Source organism: Gallinula chloropus, assembly GCF_964237585.1.
Source record: "Gallinula chloropus genome assembly, chromosome: 5".
NCBI lineage: Eukaryota > Metazoa > Chordata > Aves > Gruiformes > Rallidae > Gallinula > Gallinula chloropus.
The window spans coordinates 59,841,508-59,861,326 of record NC_140090.1 but is presented as its reverse complement, the minus strand read 5'-3'; the positions used below and the strand labels follow the sequence as shown (position 1 = coordinate 59,861,326).

General features: G+C 41.2%; 1 protein-coding gene across 2 annotated transcripts; it reads right to left on the bottom strand.

Moving 5' to 3' along the window:
- Positions 1-2,463: 2,463 nt before the first annotated feature.
- Positions 2,464-18,605, bottom strand: MYOZ1 (myozenin 1). Of its 2 annotated transcripts, XM_084265422.1 has the most exons (6): positions 18,426-18,605; positions 15,960-16,061; positions 14,158-14,339; positions 6,800-7,034; positions 4,470-4,629; positions 2,464-3,650 (listed from the first exon to the last, which is right to left on the bottom strand). In XM_084265422.1, exons 2-6 carry the CDS (start codon positions 16,033-16,035, stop codon positions 3,422-3,424), a joined length of 882 nt encoding a protein of 293 aa, XP_084121548.1. In that variant the 5' UTR covers positions 16,036-16,061; positions 18,426-18,605; the 3' UTR covers positions 2,464-3,421. The 2 variants fall into 2 exon arrangements, with proteins under 2 accessions (XP_084121548.1, XP_084121549.1); XM_084265423.1 differs by lacking the exon at positions 15,960-16,061 and having other exon boundaries at positions 18,426-18,604.
- Between the last annotated feature and the right edge of the window lie 1,214 nt (positions 18,606-19,819).

The window sequence follows — 19,819 nt, the reverse complement described above, 5'->3', positions numbered from 1 at the left end:
TCTTAGTTCTTTCTTATCTTGAACTGTGGTGATCCTGCTTAAAAGCAGATGACTGAGTTCCTATTCTATAGCTCCTAGTATGCGGGGGAAATCCAGTGTAATTAAATCTTACAAAATTCTCTTATTCCAAATATAAATAGTTATCTGACATAAGTGATTCCCCTGAGTCTACATCATAGCCCAAGGAAAACAAAGAGCAGGAACAGTTACTTGCTGCTTCTTAAATATTTGATCATTTTGAACAAACTTCTGCCCTGATTACAGTAGCTGCAAGCCTCACTGAAATTAATTATTTTTGAGACAGAAATTGGATGATGATTTTTTCTCACTTTTAACATTACTTTCAATAATGACTAAACTGTGTTTTAAGATGTGTAAACATCAGGTCAATAGTTGTTTGAATTGTTCAACAAAATGTAGTGCTGTATTTCCCTTTTTGTACTAAAACCAAAAGCACATAAATCCTGCTTGACAGGATTTGAAATTGAAAGTGTACTGGCAAAAGAAGAGCTATATGCCTCATTAAGCAGATCTACCAAAACTTAAGGATCCTTTTAGTTTACAAGTATGAATTATAGCAATATTGTTCATAATTTGTAATTATACAACACTAATTCCAAGCACATTGCAACATTTTATCCCCATTTTGGGTTTGGGATGATGGAGCACACAGACAAAAACTCTTGTCAAACAGCAGGTTATGAACCAGAGAGAATTTTGGATATATACCTGTTCCTTTGACCTTCTTGCTGGATGCTGCTGCCTTCTTTATATACGGGACCATTGAAACTACACCACCAGAGAGCACTGTGCTATTTCTGCACAGTATCTCTTACTTTTCCCTCAGTGCTAAAGGACCTATTTTATTTAGTCTTTTTTTCTTTCTTTCTTTTTATTCTCCAGTAGAACTCAAATTATTACTGTGATTATACTGGAATTCCCAAAATTTTGGTATCATTGTGTTGTATGCCCCAACAGCCCTTAGTTACACTGAACAGCCTCACTTAGGACCTTTGTCCCATTATGGCCCAGAAACTCCGTTTAAGCTCAGCCTCAGGCCTGGGGCCTTTGTCTGAGCTGTGCTGTAGGGGAGCTGGACTGTACTCCAGTCTCCTGGGTGCAGCTGAGACCCATGCTGTAGCTAGCCTGTCTCCTCGGTGGACTTTGGACCCACAGAGTAGCTTGAGTCCAGCCCTGTCTCACTTTGCTCCTGACAAGGCTAGCTGGATGGCCCCTGTGTGTGATTCATCCCCTCACTGATTGATGGACCCTGTCACCAGCACTCAGCTTTGTCCCCAGACGTGCAGGGCTTGTGTACTCACCCCTCCTCAGGGCAGCCAGCCTCCCCTGCAGTTTGACATCTCTAGCTGGCCCATGATTTGGAATACCTGTTACTGTAAATAAAGTATGACTATCAAGTACCAGACTGCCTTGTTTCTCCTGCTTCTGACACATTTACCACAAAAGCATCATTTATTTCACTTTATAAATAATGTAATTCTGTATTGCAGGAGTATTAAATCTGTGTTAGAAAAGGGGTGGTAATAAATGGCATATGTGGTGGGAAAATACTTTGTGTAGTGTCATGTAGTTTCTGCTGAAATTTCCTCTGGCATTCTCTTTGTACCCAGGATTCCTGTAATCTATAGAATACTTTTCGAACTGGAAAATAAATCCCTTCTTAACTACAATGTAAGTGAAAAGATTAATTGAAAGTGTTGGAAAACCCACAGCAACCTTATCTCCAGAGATCAGTTATGGAATAAAATAGTACTTGAATAATATGTGAGAATTTCCCATGTAAATATCTTTCACCCATGAAATTTGCATGTATTTATAGTAGGCATTAAAAAAGAAAAATCAAAGTGGGAAAGGTATTTTCAACTAATTTCTGGATCCATTTTATCCAAAGAAACAAGTTTTTTCTATTGATTTGTTTTCAACTCAGACTTCAAATACTTTGTAGGAACATGTCAAAAAAAGACAACCTTTTCCATTTTTGTTGAAATGTTCTTCAGAAGATCAAAGTACCACCCTCATGTTTTAAAGTTTATTCACAGAATTGAGTTATGGATACTTCTTAACCATTCAATAGGACATATAATAGCTATTTCAGCAGAACTCATTCACTCTGCAGCTTGTTATTATCAGCACAGTTCTTAAGAGATCTCAGGGTAACCCTGGCGATAGCCTTTTAGAGGAGTGGAATAAAGCCAACCTGATAACTATCCAAACAGAATAAAGATCAAATATACATGGTCGCAGGGATTTCTAGGCAAGGAGGATAAACTTGTAGGAAAGAGTACTGCAGTGGAAGCTGTCCCTCCGAGCAAGTTGCCTTAGAAGGTGCCAGGAGAGAGAATTCCAAACCAGTCTCAGTGCAGGCTGAACTAGGGTATGATATTGAAACAGCAGTCTTGTGTGTTATATGTGAGGGTGCAAATGTTCATGAAACAGAAGGTATTTAATGCAGAAAAGTAAAGTTCTTTATTGTTTTTCCCACAGTGGCTGCCTGCCCTCTTATATGTGTGGCGTTAATAAAGCTGTTACAAGAAATGGAACAGACTTTGATCTGTGTATTTGAATAAGTAATGCAGCACCACAGGTGTCAAATTATTTCTGTTGCAGTTACAATTTTTTCTTTCTTGCTCTGTAGCTGTTGGCAAGTTATGTCATATAGGTGTACCTCTGTACCTCTGTTCGGTCATGACCCATTGCCTTCTTGGTCTCTCTGTGAGAAAAAAAACACAACCTGCTTAAGCTATCACCTAGTCTATACTCTGGAGAATTGGGTAGTCTTAGGTGACAGTGAAATTCTTTAATCTGTCTGTTACACTGCCAGGCTGACTTGCTTTTTTGTCTCAGATGCAGTTATGATTACCTGTATCATTACCTCCCAAAGTCAGCATTCGTCACAATTTTGTAGTATTTATCCAAGCCACCTTGCTGTATACCTGTCTTAGAATCATCCCCATCACTCCCCAGTCTCTCTTCCCATGCTAATGGTCTAGTTGTGAGAATAATTTTTGTTAATTGCTAATCCCCAAATGGATTCAGCAGAGTTTTTAAAAGAGAAAACAAAGGCTTTTTTCCTCTTGGTGTTTTATTACTTCTTGAGATATGACAAATTGTATTTATTATGGAGCAGACAGGCAGCATTTAGCATTGCTAAACAGAAGAACACTTCCTAGTTTTGCCCTTTTATGCCTTGATGAATAAAAAGCTCCTTTCCTTCAAAATGCTTCTTATATAGATTGACATCACTGTGAAGGTACATTTAGAACCTGCTAGGAACTTGTCTGGGCTAAGGGCAAAAGAAAGGAAGGGCTGACAGGGCTAGAGTTGCACTTCTCAGCTCCTTACTATCAACTTTCAAATAGAAGGGGCTGAGAACAAAGAAGGCGGCCTTGGCTGTGGGGATTTACAGCTCTTCTGTTTCACCACTCATTGGCACATTGATCTCAGCATGGTACTCGGAGTCTCCTGAAGGCATCCAGGGTATTGGGGTTCTGTTGAAGGAGGGTCTGTTGCTGAAATTTTGATTATATATCAGGAGAGATTCCGGAAGCAAAGGGCAAATATCAAACTGAGGCACTTTGAAGGTCATCCGTTTGGCTGCTTTCTCGTAACCCCCATAAGGCATGGCAGTCCTGGCATGGGGGAATACAAAGAGTTAGTGAACACAACATAGGTAAACAATAGGATTTAGAAAACAAAGGATCAGAGTTATCTAGATTGTAAATTTTATCACTGTTGCAGCTGACTGGACAACAAATCCTTCCCAAGTACATATAAGTATCCATTGCTTATGTACTTAAAAAAAAAAAATGAAACACACATCCTGCTCCTGTGCACTTCCTTCACCCCTGGTGCATCAATCTCCACCAAGCCATACACCTTTCCCACCTGTACATGTAGGAGGCAGAGGCAGCGTTACTGCAGAAATGAGTGGGATTTGGCTTTGTCCTGAGTACTGATGTCCTATGGAAGTAGGTGGCAAAATTATATAGAATCAGAAAATTGCTAACAGAAAATTGTTGCTGTCCTAGAACTATTTCTAAAACTTTCAGTTCTTATCAGAAGCAGCAGGAAGATCCTGATTGTTACCTGAAGTACTGTGAAGTATATTGCTTCTGATAGTATCTTTCCTGAACTCCCAAACTTTAAATGGCTGCAGTAATAGAGAGTGGCACCCTAAATCTCCTTGGTCAAATGGGGTGAGAAAGAATTGAAAATAGGATTGAAGTCCTCTTAGCAGCTGCATAAGTTTTCTGTCTATAAACTGAATTAAAATCTCTAGCTCTTAATATATCCCCTCTTTGTAGGCCTGTTGCCTATAGGAAGCTGTGCTAAGCAAAATGACATGCAACTAAAACTTACTTATATTCCACAGAACAGTAGTGCTGTGCCCAGGGTGACTGAGTTTTCTTGCACAAAATAAACTGAATTGAATATCCAAGAAGACTTACCTGTTAAAAGACTTGTAATGGGGGAAATCAGCTTTAGGACTATATGACAGTAAGTCAATGGTAAACTGACTTTTATCCTCAGGGCTGATACCCATAGCTCGTTCCCAGGGGGAGATGTAAGTTTTAAATAGAGTGAGTTTTTTGCCTCCTGACTTTCCATCTGTGAACAGAGGAAGGTAAAACACTCTCATTAGATTACATATGAAATACATTGCTTTTCTGTATTCTGCTACTGAAAATGAGACACCAGCTTTGTTTACAGATTCTGTAGCTCTCTTGTTCAAGCCTGAGATGTTTGGTTAGGTTTCTCTTTAAAAAGACAGTGAGATGCCACTCATATCCTTATCCACAAAGGCAGCTGTACCACAGTCTAGGAACCACTCATCCAAGAATTTGCATTATAGCTTATATTTAAAAGCTGATTTTTCAGTCTTCTCTTTGGCCACTCAAATAGAAACATCTCACCCCAGGAACCCCAATGTTCTCACCCCAACATCTCTTTCACTATCTCAAGGAAGTTTTTTATAAGGCAAAATGCTATCTAATTTGATAATTTATTTCTCTCGTCTCTGTCTGATCAAAGCAGACATAACCACTCCACATAAACCTCATCTTCATCAGATGCAACAGAGCCCTGGCTGGAAATTCCAAAACTAGGCTCAAACTTTGAAGCTGGCTCTAACTGACAAAAAAAGTTTAACCATCGTATTTCAGGGTCCTGGCAACCCACAGCCATCTTTACTAATGTCTTCCTCAGTAATCTGTTCTTTAATATTTTAAAGTTACCATCTCCCTTGTCTCAGTACTTTTATAAGTTAGTGTTTTCTTTGTGATTAGATGAACAGCCATTCATAATTTCCCCCTCCTGAGCCAGCATATTAGAGACAAGCCTGGCTCAAACACTTCAGGATGACTGAAAGCAGTTTGAAAACACAATGGGGTATCTCTCTGGAAGTTAAGATCCTGTCAGTGACAAAACTGGACTTTGCTGTTGAGTCAGATACTTGATTGCCAGAAACTGGATTGCTACTTTTCATTTGGTGAAGCTTTTCTTTTTTCTTCCAGTTGTGAATAATACCACCTTGTTAATAAATGCACTGGTTTGTGTTGATGTGTAGCACACTTTTAAGGTTTAAGATTCTCATCCCTCATAAACCTTAAAACTCCTGAGCTTCTTAGCTTCATTAGAGCAGAGGGGAATAATAGGTTAATAGAGTTATACATTCTGGTGCTTTCAGGGTGCGGTAGTTTGTGTTGAAAGCATAAATCCTTAAGCAGTAAGTGGCAAAGAATGAACTCTCCTCTTTCTCACACCTTCTTTCTTTGTCTTGCTTACTTTCTTCAAACCTTGCCAATACCTGGGCTTTCCTGGTTTCAGAGAATTGCAGACAAGAATCTCACTTTCATTAAAAAAATAAAAACAACTACTCTCCCTCTTTCTGCGTAAAGGACTTTAAGTTGTTTAGAAGTAAATGGATTGCTAGGGTTGAAAAAGAAAAGCAGTTTGGATCCATCTCTGAAGTAAAAGCTATGGGTTAATCCTGCTTCTCCCTGCACACAGACATAGGAAAACAGTGGAGGAAAATCTGGTAGAAGAGAGAGACTTAACACAGATTTGTTTTTCACAGGCATGTCCAAAATGTAAAAGGTTCCCAAGCAAATTTGCTTTTTGTTGTAAAATTCCATAGGGGCTGTTAAAATAAAAATTTCATCTGCCAATTTTCATACAAGGGATTTGGTTCTAGATGTTTCTGTCCAAACCAAACAGGATAAAATTAAGCAAGGACTAAATAAAATTAAAAATTATTTTACTCATTAAGATACTGTTTCAGTAGACCTGTGGTGATTACCACATAACATAAAAATATTCCTGTTCCTTTCTGAAGATTATCCAAAACCTGCTGTTTATAAATGTGAAAACTTTGATTTGAAATCAGGTCTGAGGTGCCCAAAACTGATGCGTTAAGTCAGACTACTGAGCTAAAGAGCTAATACCAATAAGTGGTCAGTGTGAAACCCTTGAAAGGGAAGGGTATGCCACACTAGCATACTGCTGTATCAATGTTAGGAACTCTGTAATTAAGTTTCCCATAATTTCTTTGGTCCAGCCAAGGAACATACTTCTGATTCTTGCCTATGACTGAGCAACACAGAAGCATGCAAACAAAACTATCAAGCTAACAGCAGTTCAACTTTTCTAGACTTTGCAATGAAATTTAGTTTGGAAGAATTCATGTTTCAATCAAATTAATTTACTTGTCCCAAAGAGTAAGGTTGAAACAAGCTCTAGTAGCTTGAGCTGTCTCTTGTTCTCAAAGAGATATACTTGCCTTTCTCAGTACCGTCACCTCCTTCTCCACCACTTCCAGCTGATTGCCCCGCACGGTCCCCTTCACTGTCCCCAGGGCCTCCTTTGCCTCCAGGCCTATGAGGAGCAGCAGGGTGCTGCTGCTTACTGGACCCATGCTGCCCAGCTGTCACTCCTCCTACCATCCGCCCGTGCGCATAACCGTGAGCATCTTCCCCGTAATGCCCTCCTGGTGGGATGAACTTCTGAAAGTGATCCTAGGGCAGGAGAAGAGAGAGTAGGAATCCCTGTTACAGGACACAGTCCATTCACATGGGCAGAGTCCCAGAGCGTGACATCCTGTGTCCCTGGGACCTGACCAGTTTTGTGTCTCAGTTAAAAATGAGCATCAGAACTCCACATGAGTTATTCTCTATATTCCATATAGGAGACATTGTAGAACAGGAGCAAGGGCAATGGAAGCACACCTTTTAATGGACACCTCATAGTCATTTTGTCTGATCAGAGTGAGAAGAGAGGCATGTGTGTGTTTTCCCCAACAGTGATCAGCATGAAATACACCTTGTGACAGAGCAGGTAAAAGTCTGGGTAGAGATACGTTGGCTAACCTGTAGGATAGCAAGCTGGACAAGAAATAGGAAGTGTTTTCATGTTTAGGTTAAGTAGACCAGCAAAGTCAGCTTGATTACAGTGTGGGAGCTAAGTGTTACAGGGCATCAGAACAGCAGGGTACCTGTGACAACGTAAAAGCCTGCATGTCTCTTTTCCACATATATAGGAAGGTCTGCATGGGGAGGGAGATTTACACATTGAGAAAGACTGAAGAAGTAGCATCCTGGGAAAACATGGAAGATCTTCTGGAGACCACAAGAAGAAAATGGCAACAAAGAAGAGTTTTGTGTTGTATGTGCATTAATGAACCAAATCTAACCATCAACAAGGCAAGCAAGCAAGCTGTATCCACCAGTAAAATCAAGTTGGTCTGTCCATTCTTCGCAGTCCAGGCTAGAAGGCACAATCCCAGCAGTACATAGTGAAAGAGCAAACAGTCCATACAGAATTTACAGACTCATGCCAGCATAAGGTCCTGTCTTTGCACACAGTAATTTAAATAAATACTTGTGTGTAACAGAAATTTATATATCTGTTTGGAAATGGTTTTTATGTATTGGTCATATGTGAGATCAAAGCTTGACTCCTATCAGGTATAAAAAATTATCTCTTGTGTGTTACAGTACACACAAGCTCTATAATAGAAGTAACCTAAGTTGTATAATCACGTATGGTCTTTCCTGTTGGAGTAGGGGATTGACTATAGATGTGCAAAGATGTAACAAGTACAACTGAAGCCACATGAATCTGTGGTTCCTCATGCTGCAATTCTGCTTGTATATATGCAGCTCAGGCACTCAGTGGGAGATGAGTGCCAACCTCAGAGCTGGTTCTCAAAGGGTTAAGGCTTTCTCAGGGCTCTTACACCTAGAAGAGTTTAGCAAAAAGAAGCTTTCCAGGCTGTAAACAGGCTTCCAAGGCCAGCTGTTCGGTCAGCTAAAAATAGATGAGAAGTGAAAACCCCACAAGGCTCAAGGCAGAATTATCTAACCCTCCGCTCCCTCTGTCTCCAGCAACAGCACCCAGGGTTTCACAGCAGGTCACCAGGCTGCAACCCAGGCAGGCAGCCAGCTGCAGGCTGGAGTGGCAGAGCTGGTGCCCCCGGGGCCTTTAGGAACTGTCTGTCCTTCTCCTAGCTGTAGGGAATTCCCTTTTTAGGAACAGGGGAGATATGTTCCCCTGAATGTCAGGAAGCACTGAGAAGGGTGAGGATTGTGAGCATTAAGCTGTACACTGGAGCTAGCAGGGCAATCTGTTCAATTATGCATGGGAGCTACGTAGCTTCAGAAAGGCAAACTGAAATAAGGGTCTTTTGAGGGCCAGGGGTCAGAGTGAGGTTACTCTCAAAATGTCAATATGTATGCAAGGTTAATGCTTCTGCTGATTTGCTCAGTAATTTCAAGGCCAGATTGGCATCTGTTTTCCTTGCAAGTTTCACCCATGGCACATGCCCTTACTGAGAATTAAATGCTTATTCCTTGATTCCTCTGGTTACTTACATGTACTCTCCTGCCAAAAAAAAAGAAAAAGTCACAAAACATCAGCATGACATGAGCTGTAGCAAGAAGGACAGGTTTGATTTTGTGCACAGTAGCATTTGATGTGACCAGGAAGGGCCATCCTTTTCATCTGGTGTTATTTTTAATTGTGGTGTTATCACCAAGCAGGAATGAAGTTTCTGTGAAACACAAGGAAAGGCACACCTAAATCTTTAGCTGCAAATTAAATTAGTTTGATTGGTCTCAAGCTGGTTCATGATTCTTCATGGACCTGATACGAAAACCTCCAATGTTCAGCAGACATCTCCATTCACATAGGAAAGAACCATTTTTCCATGCAGTACCCTGGTCTAATTGTCTTTCATTTTGGCCACCACAATAGATTGTCTTAGCTCAAATTAATAGGGGAATTTTCTTCTTCTATAACAGGAGGCAAAAGCAAATTCATCTTTTTGAAATATTCAACCTCAGTGGATTCAAACAACCTTATTCCACGAAACCAGAGCTCAGGAATGGCAGCCTCAAGGAGGAGTCTCGATGTAGTTAGAGCTGAGTAGGTGCAGTTTTTTCTTCAGTACTTAGACCGTACTTCTGGTCAGGATGTTTAGAGCCTTACATTTGAGGGGAATGCATGCCTTGGATCATTGCTACCATGACAGGGAGCTTTTACGTATATGCGTCTTCACATCCCCAAACTGACCTCTCAGTTTGGGCTGATTGACCCTGTTGGTGAAGGTTCCAGGAGAGGAGCCCAGGAGTGTCAGCTGAGAAGCCTGATAACCTCCTGTTGGCTCTGAGGGCAGATCTCACAATCCCCCTGTGGTAGGGTCTGCCCACTCTATGTGTTACTGGAGGCAGTGGATGTTATCAGTCTCTAGGTGTCCTAAGTCCACTTTAACAAGAGAACAATCATGGCAAGTTCATGTGATGTGTAGTCCCCTGGGTTAGCTAAACAAATTGGGCTCATGTCTTTGAAGTCCTTAGTGCTAGCAAGAGCCTGATCTGGCAGACTGAGTGCCTAGATGGGTGAATTCTGTATTCTCTAGAGCTACTGCATCTGCCTCATGAAAAATAGATAATGAAAGATGATCCAGCTAATGGAGTTGAGATCTCCAAGCATCTCAAGGCCCTGACGTCACTGCAGGCAGTCCCCAGCAGGAGACACCGTGTGCTTCCCATCAGCTCCTTGCTGTGCCCTAAAGAGAATGATTGAGGCCACCAAATGTGTTTCTATTTCCACCTCACTGATAAAGAGCTTCCCAAAGGTTTAATGCCTATGTGGTTAGCAACACTTCTGAAGTTACTCTGACCACGTATTCTCAGTGGCAGACACTCAAATGCTCCTTAATGGTGGGAGAGATTTAAAATTCACTTGGAGAGTCTCATAGGCCGTCTCCTGTTTTTATGGAAGTATGTGCCTTGGTCCTTAATTTGGAGTTGCATAGACTTAAACCTATGATTCACTTTAAAAAAAGAAGGGTGAAAATAAAAAGTAACCTCAGCTGTTAAAGTATCTTAAGCTATTTTTTTGTAAACATGTTCCCCCAAGAGGCATATAGTTCAGTCAGTTGAACTCCTGCTTTCTATTTCCAGATCTACTTCTGACTTGTTTAATCTTAGGCAAATTATTTCTTGTCTCTATGCCTGAGTTTACCCATCTAAATGATGAGATTTTTAATGTAATATTACCCCAATTTATTTATATCTTACTTGCATATTCTATCCAATCCTTGCCACATTTTATTTGTGGATGAAAGAAATGGAGTTTCAGAATTTTGATCCAGTGTTTTCTCACAGTACTCCAAAAAACTGCTGTGGTAACAAAAAAGCTCTTACTGTCTTCTGCTGTTTCCACGCCGATCACTTCTTGTGTAAGAAGGCATCAGACTTCACTTTTATACAGCTTTGGGTGGAGTTAGAACCTCTAGGTCTTCTGCAGCAATCCAACTTCAGTACAGCAAGGCTCATTTTGTTAGAATAGTTACATCTCAGCTGGCTGGCTCCACTTGTGTCATAACCCAAGATTCTCTCATATCTCAATTTGTTCCAGAAGTTTAATATTCCCTGCAGAACAGATTTCCTAGAACGAATGCTCTTCCTGACATGTTCCCTTTAACCGTATTTCCAGTGATTGTATATGTACATCAGTGCACTTGTGTGCTTAAACTGTGTAGCTGCATGATAACATGTGTGTTCCCCTGTCCTTATGCTTTCCTTCACACACTGTATCATGTCTGGCTATTTAACATATAAGCTCTCTCTCTCAGCTGTGAAGCACCACGTTTGGTGTTACAACCACTTCCATTGTCTTCCCTCCCTCCCTTCTGCTTACTCCCCTGAGTTCTTGTTCAGCAGCAGAAGGAATACAGGGTAACTCCTGACATTATCCAGGAGAACTGTAATCCAACTCTTTAACTCTTTTTCACTTACTGTACTTTATTTCACATTTGCTGACTTCACTTATCTGAAGAGGCGTCTTGACCTAAAGTCCATCAAAAATTATTCACCACCACATGTTCAGCTTGTGTCCTAAAAGTGTCAAACTCAGCCCTCCCTAAAAACATCACCTTGTATTGTATATTTGCAAGAGAGGAGGGTCACAGTATTGAAAACAGCTGTACAGTAGGTAGTGCATTTCATTGTGCTCATGTTGGGAAAGCTGAGTCCTTTTGACTCTGAGTTTAGCTGCCAATTGCCTGTAACTAGATTGGTGGAGCAGCGACAGCGGTAGAGTGGCAGGTTCTCACCTTTTCATGGAACTGTCTGATGTTCACACACACTATATATATCTGTATCTTCTCCTCTGAAAGGAAGGAGAGTGATCTGAATGTCCAGTGTGGTGGTTTGGGTGGAGGAGAAGGAGGAGGAGAAAAGCAGGAGGGTGGATCAATGACATGTGATTGCTGAGATCTTTTCCCTTGTGTGGAAGGTTTATAGCTACAGCACAGGCTATTCTGGGACCCTTTATATGGTTTGGATTTATTTTTAATAACCTTTCTCTTTCTGTGTTTTCTGTATTACATTACCTTGCTCTTAAAACTTTTTTTTTTTTTTGAGGGAACAGAAAGCTAAGCAAATACTGCAGTCAGAAGGGATTCTGATGAAGGTTATTTGGTGGTAAGGTTAGTCACTGTCCTTACGGTTTGGAAGAGAACAGTGAGGTCACAGATCTGTTGTCTTTACCTGCCCAAGAGCAAACAGCTCTCCAAGAGGATGGCTTAGTTCCTGCAATCGCTCAGCTTTTCTTCTCGCTACTCTGCCTGCCAACAAAGGTGCTAATTCATGCTGGCTGTAGTGATGAGAGCAGTTATCCGTGGAGACAGTGGATGCAGCCTGGCAGAGTCCTTGCACAGAGCACACCAGGCAGCCAGCAAATGGTAACAATTATGTTTGGGATCCTGATAAGCTGGCCCAGACCAAGGGCTCTAGTTCAGACCAAAGTCTTCCTTCACTGACTGATGGAGATTTATTATCTGTACCACGAACGTGGAGAGAAGATAGCTCTGAAAGTGAATCATGGAGGGGTTTAAAGCAGGGACCAGCTACTGTTTGGACACTATGCCATTGTTCTCATATAGCAAAGCCATGAAGGTGCTAGTCCTGTTAAAGTCTTATCTAACCCCTAAATACATCTCTCCACACCACAACATCTTACAGTCTTGCTCAAAGAGCAGGTGAGCAGGGGTGTTCTTACAGAATAGAGGGAGAGATTTCCTACAGAAAGAACATGGAGTGAATGTCAGGCACAGATTAAGAAACAAGGTAGGAAAAATGACCAACAGAAAAGACAGGATTGGTCATCAGCCCTTGTAATGTCAGTCTTGGAGGGATACTGTGCATGTCCAGTTTTGAGTCAGATTGTCACAACTCACTTGCTTTGTAGTTCTCTGGTTGGACGTCCTTAAGTGACACCCTCAAATTTTTTAAGTTTGGAATTCAGCCTTTTTTTCCCATCACATTATTTCCTCCTTGTCACTGCAGCAGATTCTGACATGAACTCATCCCTTATATGTTTTAGGAGCTTGGAGACTGCTGAGTATTTATAAAAACAGCTTGCATTTCTCTAGGACTTTCAACAGAAGAGTCCCAAGGTCAACACACCATTCATTCTCACATCCTTTCTAGGAGATAACTCACTGAAGAGATTAACTACCTAAACCACAAAGAGATGAAGAAACTCCCTAAAGCCTAATAACACCAGATATGCTTGCTACATCTTTGGTCTGTCACCCCCATCTGTAACCTGACCTACTGTTGCAATTTTAATGTTTGGGGTTTTTTTCAGGCATCTTTCCATGTTCTGCTTCCCAAATTGTCATTTTTAGAAGTGAACTACAAAGATTTACTTATTGCTACTTTTGAAAACATTTGAGGCCTAAAAAATAGCATGTTTTTGTTTAGCAGAACATTTTCTTCAGCTGGTTTTTTATTATTTTGCTCAAGTTTCCTTGGGCTAGAAAATAGATGCTTTAAAAGGATAAAATTACACCAAACAAATTGTAAGGAACATCAAAGAGGAGATGTTTCATCAAAATTGAAACATTTTCTGTTTGTTTTACTGAACTGCTGACAATCATGCGAAAGAGTGTTTCATTTGTAAAAGTTTAAGTATCTTCAGAAGAATTTATACCAGGCAACTATCTGTAGAAAGAAACTCAAAGATTAAATAACAGTGCTAACTCATGGAAAAGGGAGAAAAAAAGAACTTATATACCCTATCTGATAGGTAAATCCTTTAGAAGAAAACAAACATAGCTTCTAGCAAGTAAACTGAAGATCTTGCATTGCCAAGTTAGAGATTTCTGTCTGAATTTTCATTTATGGAACTTCTTGCAGAAATGAAGAGAGGACTCTGCCCAGCAGGAAGCATAAAAGTGTGTCCTAGGCTAAAAATAGAAATGCACCTACTGGAACTCAAGTCAGACCTGAATGGATCATTTCCATTCGCAAAGAAATGGAGTGGGTATTAAAGCAATTGGTCCTGCCCTGTGCAACTCTAAACACCTGCCAGAGTCCTCACTCTTCACTCAGTACTGAATTTTCTCATGCTTTTGCATCTGTAATTCAGTGGATTTGTCAAAGAAAACTAATGTTGCTGCCGAAAGGAAATAGAAGTTCTGTGTTTATACAATTTTTGGCATTTTGTGCACTACTTTCCAGTAGATCCCCCCCAGCCCATACACATGCAGCCAAAGGAGAGCTTGGGCATATGCTATTCCTGTCTTCCCTGGATGTGTGGAGAGCTTTTTAGTTTTAATCTCCAACCTACCACAGAATTGTCGGTGAAGGCATCAGGGTTATTCTCATAAATGAACTTCTCCACCCTCAGCTGACGTAATTTGAACATCTTGGATCCTTTGTTAGTGAGGAGAGAAAGCTCTTCTAGCATCACATCTCTGGGGATGCTGATCTTCTTCCCCAAGTTCAGCTTGGACACCTCTTGTGGCATGACTACAAAACATATAAAATAGGATGCTTTAGGGAGTGCTCTGCTCCAAGTCTCTTGTCCATTGCTTCCCAGAATCAGTAGTGACTTCAGAGCAGCCAAATTGTCTTCTAAAAGACTTTTTAGGAAGTTAAAATTGTAAAAAACGGGCACTAAATTTTTACATTGATGACATTGCCTATGAATCGGTGGAATTCACTCTGGATTGCAGCCAAGGCAAATCTGCACTGAGAAAAGTTGCATGTTTCCCGCATCTGAATCACCTCAGTGCAGCAGAATTCCTTAGTACTGCCTCAAAACACACCACTCCCTGGTCTGGTTACTGCCCTACAGTCACCTCCTCTCCTCTGGAATTAGAGGAGTGGCAGTCAGCTCTTTAGACTGGGCTGAATAAATAAGAAATAAAGACAACTCTGGCATGCTTTGCTTTGAACATTATCCTGAAACCATGGCAAGATTCAGTGTTACTGTATCTTTTTGTTTGGTTGTTTCAATGAGAATTTTTAAAGGAAAAAGTACTTGAAGTTCCCTTCAAGTTTTACTACACTGGTTACTTGATAAGCACTTTTTCCATTTAATTTGGTGCCACCAATTCTCCACCAAAGCAAAGCATTTAGATATTTTCAGTGTAAAAATCTTGCAAAAATGCAATTAAATCTTTTTGTTCAGAAACAAGCAACTTTTCATAGGCTTTTTTTTTCTGTATTAAATAAGGTTAAGACCGCTTCTCTACCTCTACATCTCATTTACAAGAGAGAATGAACCTCCATCCTTAGATACTATAAAATTGGTATAAGCCCATTAATTTTATTAGACATTCTCTCACCTTTTTTTTAGCAAGCCAATTGTATAGAGTACTATTTCATAGCACAGGAGGAAACGCACTTTAACTGAAAATTGGATTTTTACTTACTTGTTTACTTTAATAAAGGATTAGGGACAAACAGAAAAATATATACCTGTACCCTAGCAAAGAAGTTTGTACAACCCTTTTTGAGGGCTGGATAAAGGGACGGCACTGAATTATTACTTTTCAGAACCTCTAAAAGCCTACTCCATGCTGTCAAAATAAGGAAAACATAAGAGAACTGATAATTAAAACTATACAAAATACACAGGAATTCTGTAGAAAGAAAAGTGTCCCAGGTTATATTACTCATGGTGTATTGCACCCCCTAAATGACTTTGACTTTTTCAGTAATGAGTGCTGGAATCAAAGCAATTATTTCATATAGAGGAAAAACAAATTAGAGATTAAGGTTAAAAGAGAGAGAACAACATAGACTATAACTAGGCACTGCAATATTGATACCTGTCAAAGATCATGTTCTCTTTCCATTCACACTGGTATGCACCCAACTCAATGCTGCAGGAGAATATGGGTTTATAAAGTGTAATCTAGGTCAACATTTGAGTTGACCTAGATCTGAGTACGTGTGTGCAATGATTCTGAACAGAAAATGTGATGTGGTTGAAGACAGAGTAGAATTTGTGACTCTGCCTCCTGGTCTGTTCACTGCATGTTTTGCTCTGGGAGATCAGTCAGACTGGGTGTGAAATTTTAAAGGCTGAAACTCAGGTTGAAATGCAAACAATTCTCATGTGTGTGGTTTTGCATATCTTACCTTCATGTGTCAGCTTCCCAATGAGTTTAGTGGGCTTTTTCCTTTTAACAGGAGCAGGAGTCCCTGCAAGGGGCATTCCCACAAAGGGTTCTTTGCTTTGCTCTAAACACACAAGGAAATGGAGAATGAAACACTGGAAAGGTATTTCTTGCCTTTCTTTTAGTTGCCAACTACAGTTAAGAGATACACAGCCTTCATTTCACATGCGGGTTCTTTTGTATCCCACTTGAAGAGGCTATTGAATGGTACCATCCCATACAGTATATCATCATCAAACCATTGTGCTGTTTTCTGGAGACAGCACTGTGACACAAAATATGGAAGTAGATCACAACATAAGCATTTGTAAGGTGTCATACAGCATTGGCATCCAAAATCGGCATTTTAACTGGAACATGGTCGTCTCCCAGCACCCGTGTGTGTGTCACGGTGGTACTATGTTATCACTGTGTGCTGCAGTAACAGAATGCCAGTTTGAAAATTTGCTCTATCATACCATAATACCATGCAGTTACCATTAATATATCTCATCAATGCATATTTTCGTATAAAGATTTTGAGCCTGTCCTTGAGTTACTTGGGAGTGTTTTGAATAATGTACAGGTTTGAATAATTTACAGGTTTAGATATTTAGATAGCCCTATTAGAATCAGAATAGGATTCTAAAACCACTAGACTGCAAGTTCTGGGGAGAAAAAAAAAAAAAAGGAAACAAACCAAAACCCCAAGTACTTCTGTTTGTTATGACTGCTGCTGTTTTATTACAGGAGGGATGGAGGGAGAAGGCATAGGCAAGCTTGTTAAAGGAAAAGTTTTTTGCTCAAGTTGTTTGAAGCCACTTCCACCAGTATCTTATGTATTGATCTTATTGCATATCATCCTGGAGAGGGGAGGAGGGGAAGAGGAAGATTTCTTCTGCTGCAGTGTTCTCCGTCTGTGAGGGTGACAGAGCCCTGGAACAGGCTGCCCAGAGAGGTTGTGGAATCTCCTTCTTTGGAGACATTCAAAACCCACCTGGACACATTCCTTGTGACCTACTCAAGGTGATCCTGCTCTGTCAAGGGTGTTGGACTAGATGATTTTTCAAGGTCCTTTCCAACCCCTAACATTCTGTGATTCTGTGATCTCTGTCCCCAGATAGGATGAGAGATCTGTACTGCAAAGTCAGGAGAAATCAAGAGAAGTCTCAGCAATTCAACTTCAGGCAGCTTTTCAGAGTCCTTCTTGGGGGTTATCACACAAAATGTTATTAGGGCAAATGACTTGCTTACACTTCAGCTGTCCATGCCCAAACAACAGCATATAGGGGAACAGATCCTCACCTAATACAATACAATACAGTACAATACAATACAATACAAATAAAAAGAATAGCAAAGACTTGTTGGCTTCAGCAGTAGTGGACAATAACTAGCCATCTTTGTCCTTGAGCTTCTTTGCACTTTAGTTGCTTAAAATTTCATAACTGAAGACTGTATTTCAAAATTAACTATACTTCAAAACTAATAGGCAACCATCTGGCTCTCGGAGTTTGCACACTGCCTCTGTTGTGATCAAGACATTTTTGTCTCATGTGTACTTTGCAGTTTCATTCCACCATTGCTCCTTTTGCAGCATGATTTTCATGTGATGAGGTGATGATAACTGCTAAAACAAGCCCAGCCACAGCAAACCAACTGCAATCACACTGGCAGATACTCTCTTGGATTAGTTTTTATTACAGATTTCCAAGCTTTTCTTTTTACTGAGATGCTCCCTACATAGTTCACATGATAAAAGACTCCATCCTGGTGTATTCCCAAAGCAAGCGTGAGCAGGTGCAGCCATAAAGCACACACTGCACATTCTCCTCGAGCAGACAGACATCTGCTTGGCTATATAAAAGAAGCAGGCCCTGCTTGACAGGAAACGGGCAATGCTGCCAGGATGCAGGGGGGGTGGGAGGTTATGGCCCATCTGATGGCTCAGAAGACTGGCAAAACAGAGGGAAATCATCCTCATGCCCCAAACATGGACTCCCTGGGGCAAGGCAGAAAGGGTGGGCTCCTCTAGCATACCCTTTCCCAAGGAGCAGCGAGGGCAAGTCCATCCCATTCTGCTGTCCTCCTTTATTAATCCAACAAGACTGCAAAGATTGGAAAACCTGCTGCATGCAATTGGTCTAGCATAAGGAAAGGGACAGCAGTCTCTCACTATTGACAGGAACACTGGGACTACCGCTTTTTAAGCCACCCCACTGTGGGGAGACTGCTGCAGCCTCAGTCCCCATCCTCCCCACTATCCTGTACATAGAGCCAGGGCCACAATTATGCTTTTCTCCCCTAAGCTCTATCCTTGGTTCAATTTCTCCATCTTTTTCTGCATTGGCTTCTGCAGCAGTCATTTCATTGATTGTGCTGCAAACCAAACAAATCTTTACCCTCTCCAGCACCTGCTCTAAACTATTTTGCTGCTCAGTCAACTCACCTCAGGCTTGCAGTGCCAGGCTCAGACCAGCTCACGCGCCTGCCCAGAGCTCAGCAGTGACCTGCTTCCTCCCAGCCCGTCTCTGGGTGCTGCTGGGGAGCCTTGTCCAGCAGCCCCACTCACCCAGGGTGCCTGGACGCAGGCAAGCTCTGCCCAGCACAAAGTGCTGATGCGAAGTGCTGTGAATTTGACTCTTGAAAGCTGCTCACACAGGCATCCTGCAGTTATTAATAGCCAATGGCCCAGAGGGCAGAGTCTCAGATAGCACCGCTGCGGCCCCAAGGAGAGGGGAAGGGAAAATCTTGCTCCTCAGGCCCCCTGCAGTCACCTCTTCAGTTCCGGGGAAGACCAGGCACTCCATAGGTGCCTCACTTCTTCCTCTGTTCAAATCAACATGCTATTCCCCTTCCTCCTCCTATTGCATTTTAATGCAATTCATAAAATCTTACCAATATCCTGTTTGCCAGTAATGCCTCAAAAGCTCTCTGGGGTACTGCTGTGTTTTACACCCTCCTCCTGCCCCTTCCCCACTCCATCATTCAACCCAGTGTTCTCGAGGCTCTCACCATAATTCCTAACATGACAAGGCATTCAAATAATACATCAGAAAGCACAGAAGAAAAATAATTGTATGCATGAAGCAAGAAGTAGTAGTAGAACCACAAAGTCTACACAGAGTTGTAGGAAGTATCTGTGTAACGTGTGTGGGAAACCCAGTAGAATCACATAGCGAGGAAACTAATTTCCTGATTCATGATGGAAATGAGGTTAATTGCCTGCATTTGGTACAGCTTTGTACTGCTGACTCCCCATGGCCCCTACTAAATGACTCCCATCCTTTCACATCTGTTCATTTTGAGGTGACTTTCTTTGGGTTTTCCCCCCATACCCTCTTGGGTTCTGGTTTTAGGATGAAGGGAGTGTGTCTCATCTTACTGGATTGCCCATAGCTTTCTGTGTAAAGTTTCTCTGTAAAGCAGAAATCCTGCAGAAAACCTTGTCTTCTTGTTACACATTGGGTCAAAATCAAGTTGTCCACTGAATAAATCAGGAGTCTGGTGGGGGGAAAATAAACCTCAAAACACAGCTGTAGGAAATTACCTGCAAAGAGAATTGCAAGTGAAGTTGATATATAGGAACATCAGGAGACAGTCACTTTTCTTTTTCCCTAGATTTTGCAGAGCTGGTTTTGCTTGCACCAAATGCATATGAAACTTCAGTATGACAAGTGGGTTGAAAGCACGAAGTGTTAACACCCAGCACTTTTTTGAAGCTCCTGTATAAGAATGCTGCAACATACCTATGGGCAATAATCAGCCTTTATCCCCTGCTTGGAGTCAGGGCATTTTCCCATTTTTCTCTTGCTTGCGTGTGCCTATAGCACAGCTCTTCTC

Bases quoted from the DNA above. Each gene is read 5' to 3' on its own strand.
- MYOZ1 (XM_084265422.1), bottom strand. From the start codon at position 16,035: ATGCCCCTTGCAGGGACTCCTGCTCCTGTTAAAAGGAAAAAGCCCACT. The intron at 14,340-15,959 runs GTAAGATATGCA...TATGTTTTGTAG, and splicing joins TGGGAAGCTGACACATGAAG to TCATGCCACAAGAGGTGTCC. The intron at 7,035-14,157 runs GTAGGTTGGAGA...CTCCTGCCCTAG, and splicing joins CCTTCACCGACAATTCTGTG to GATCACTTTCAGAAGTTCAT.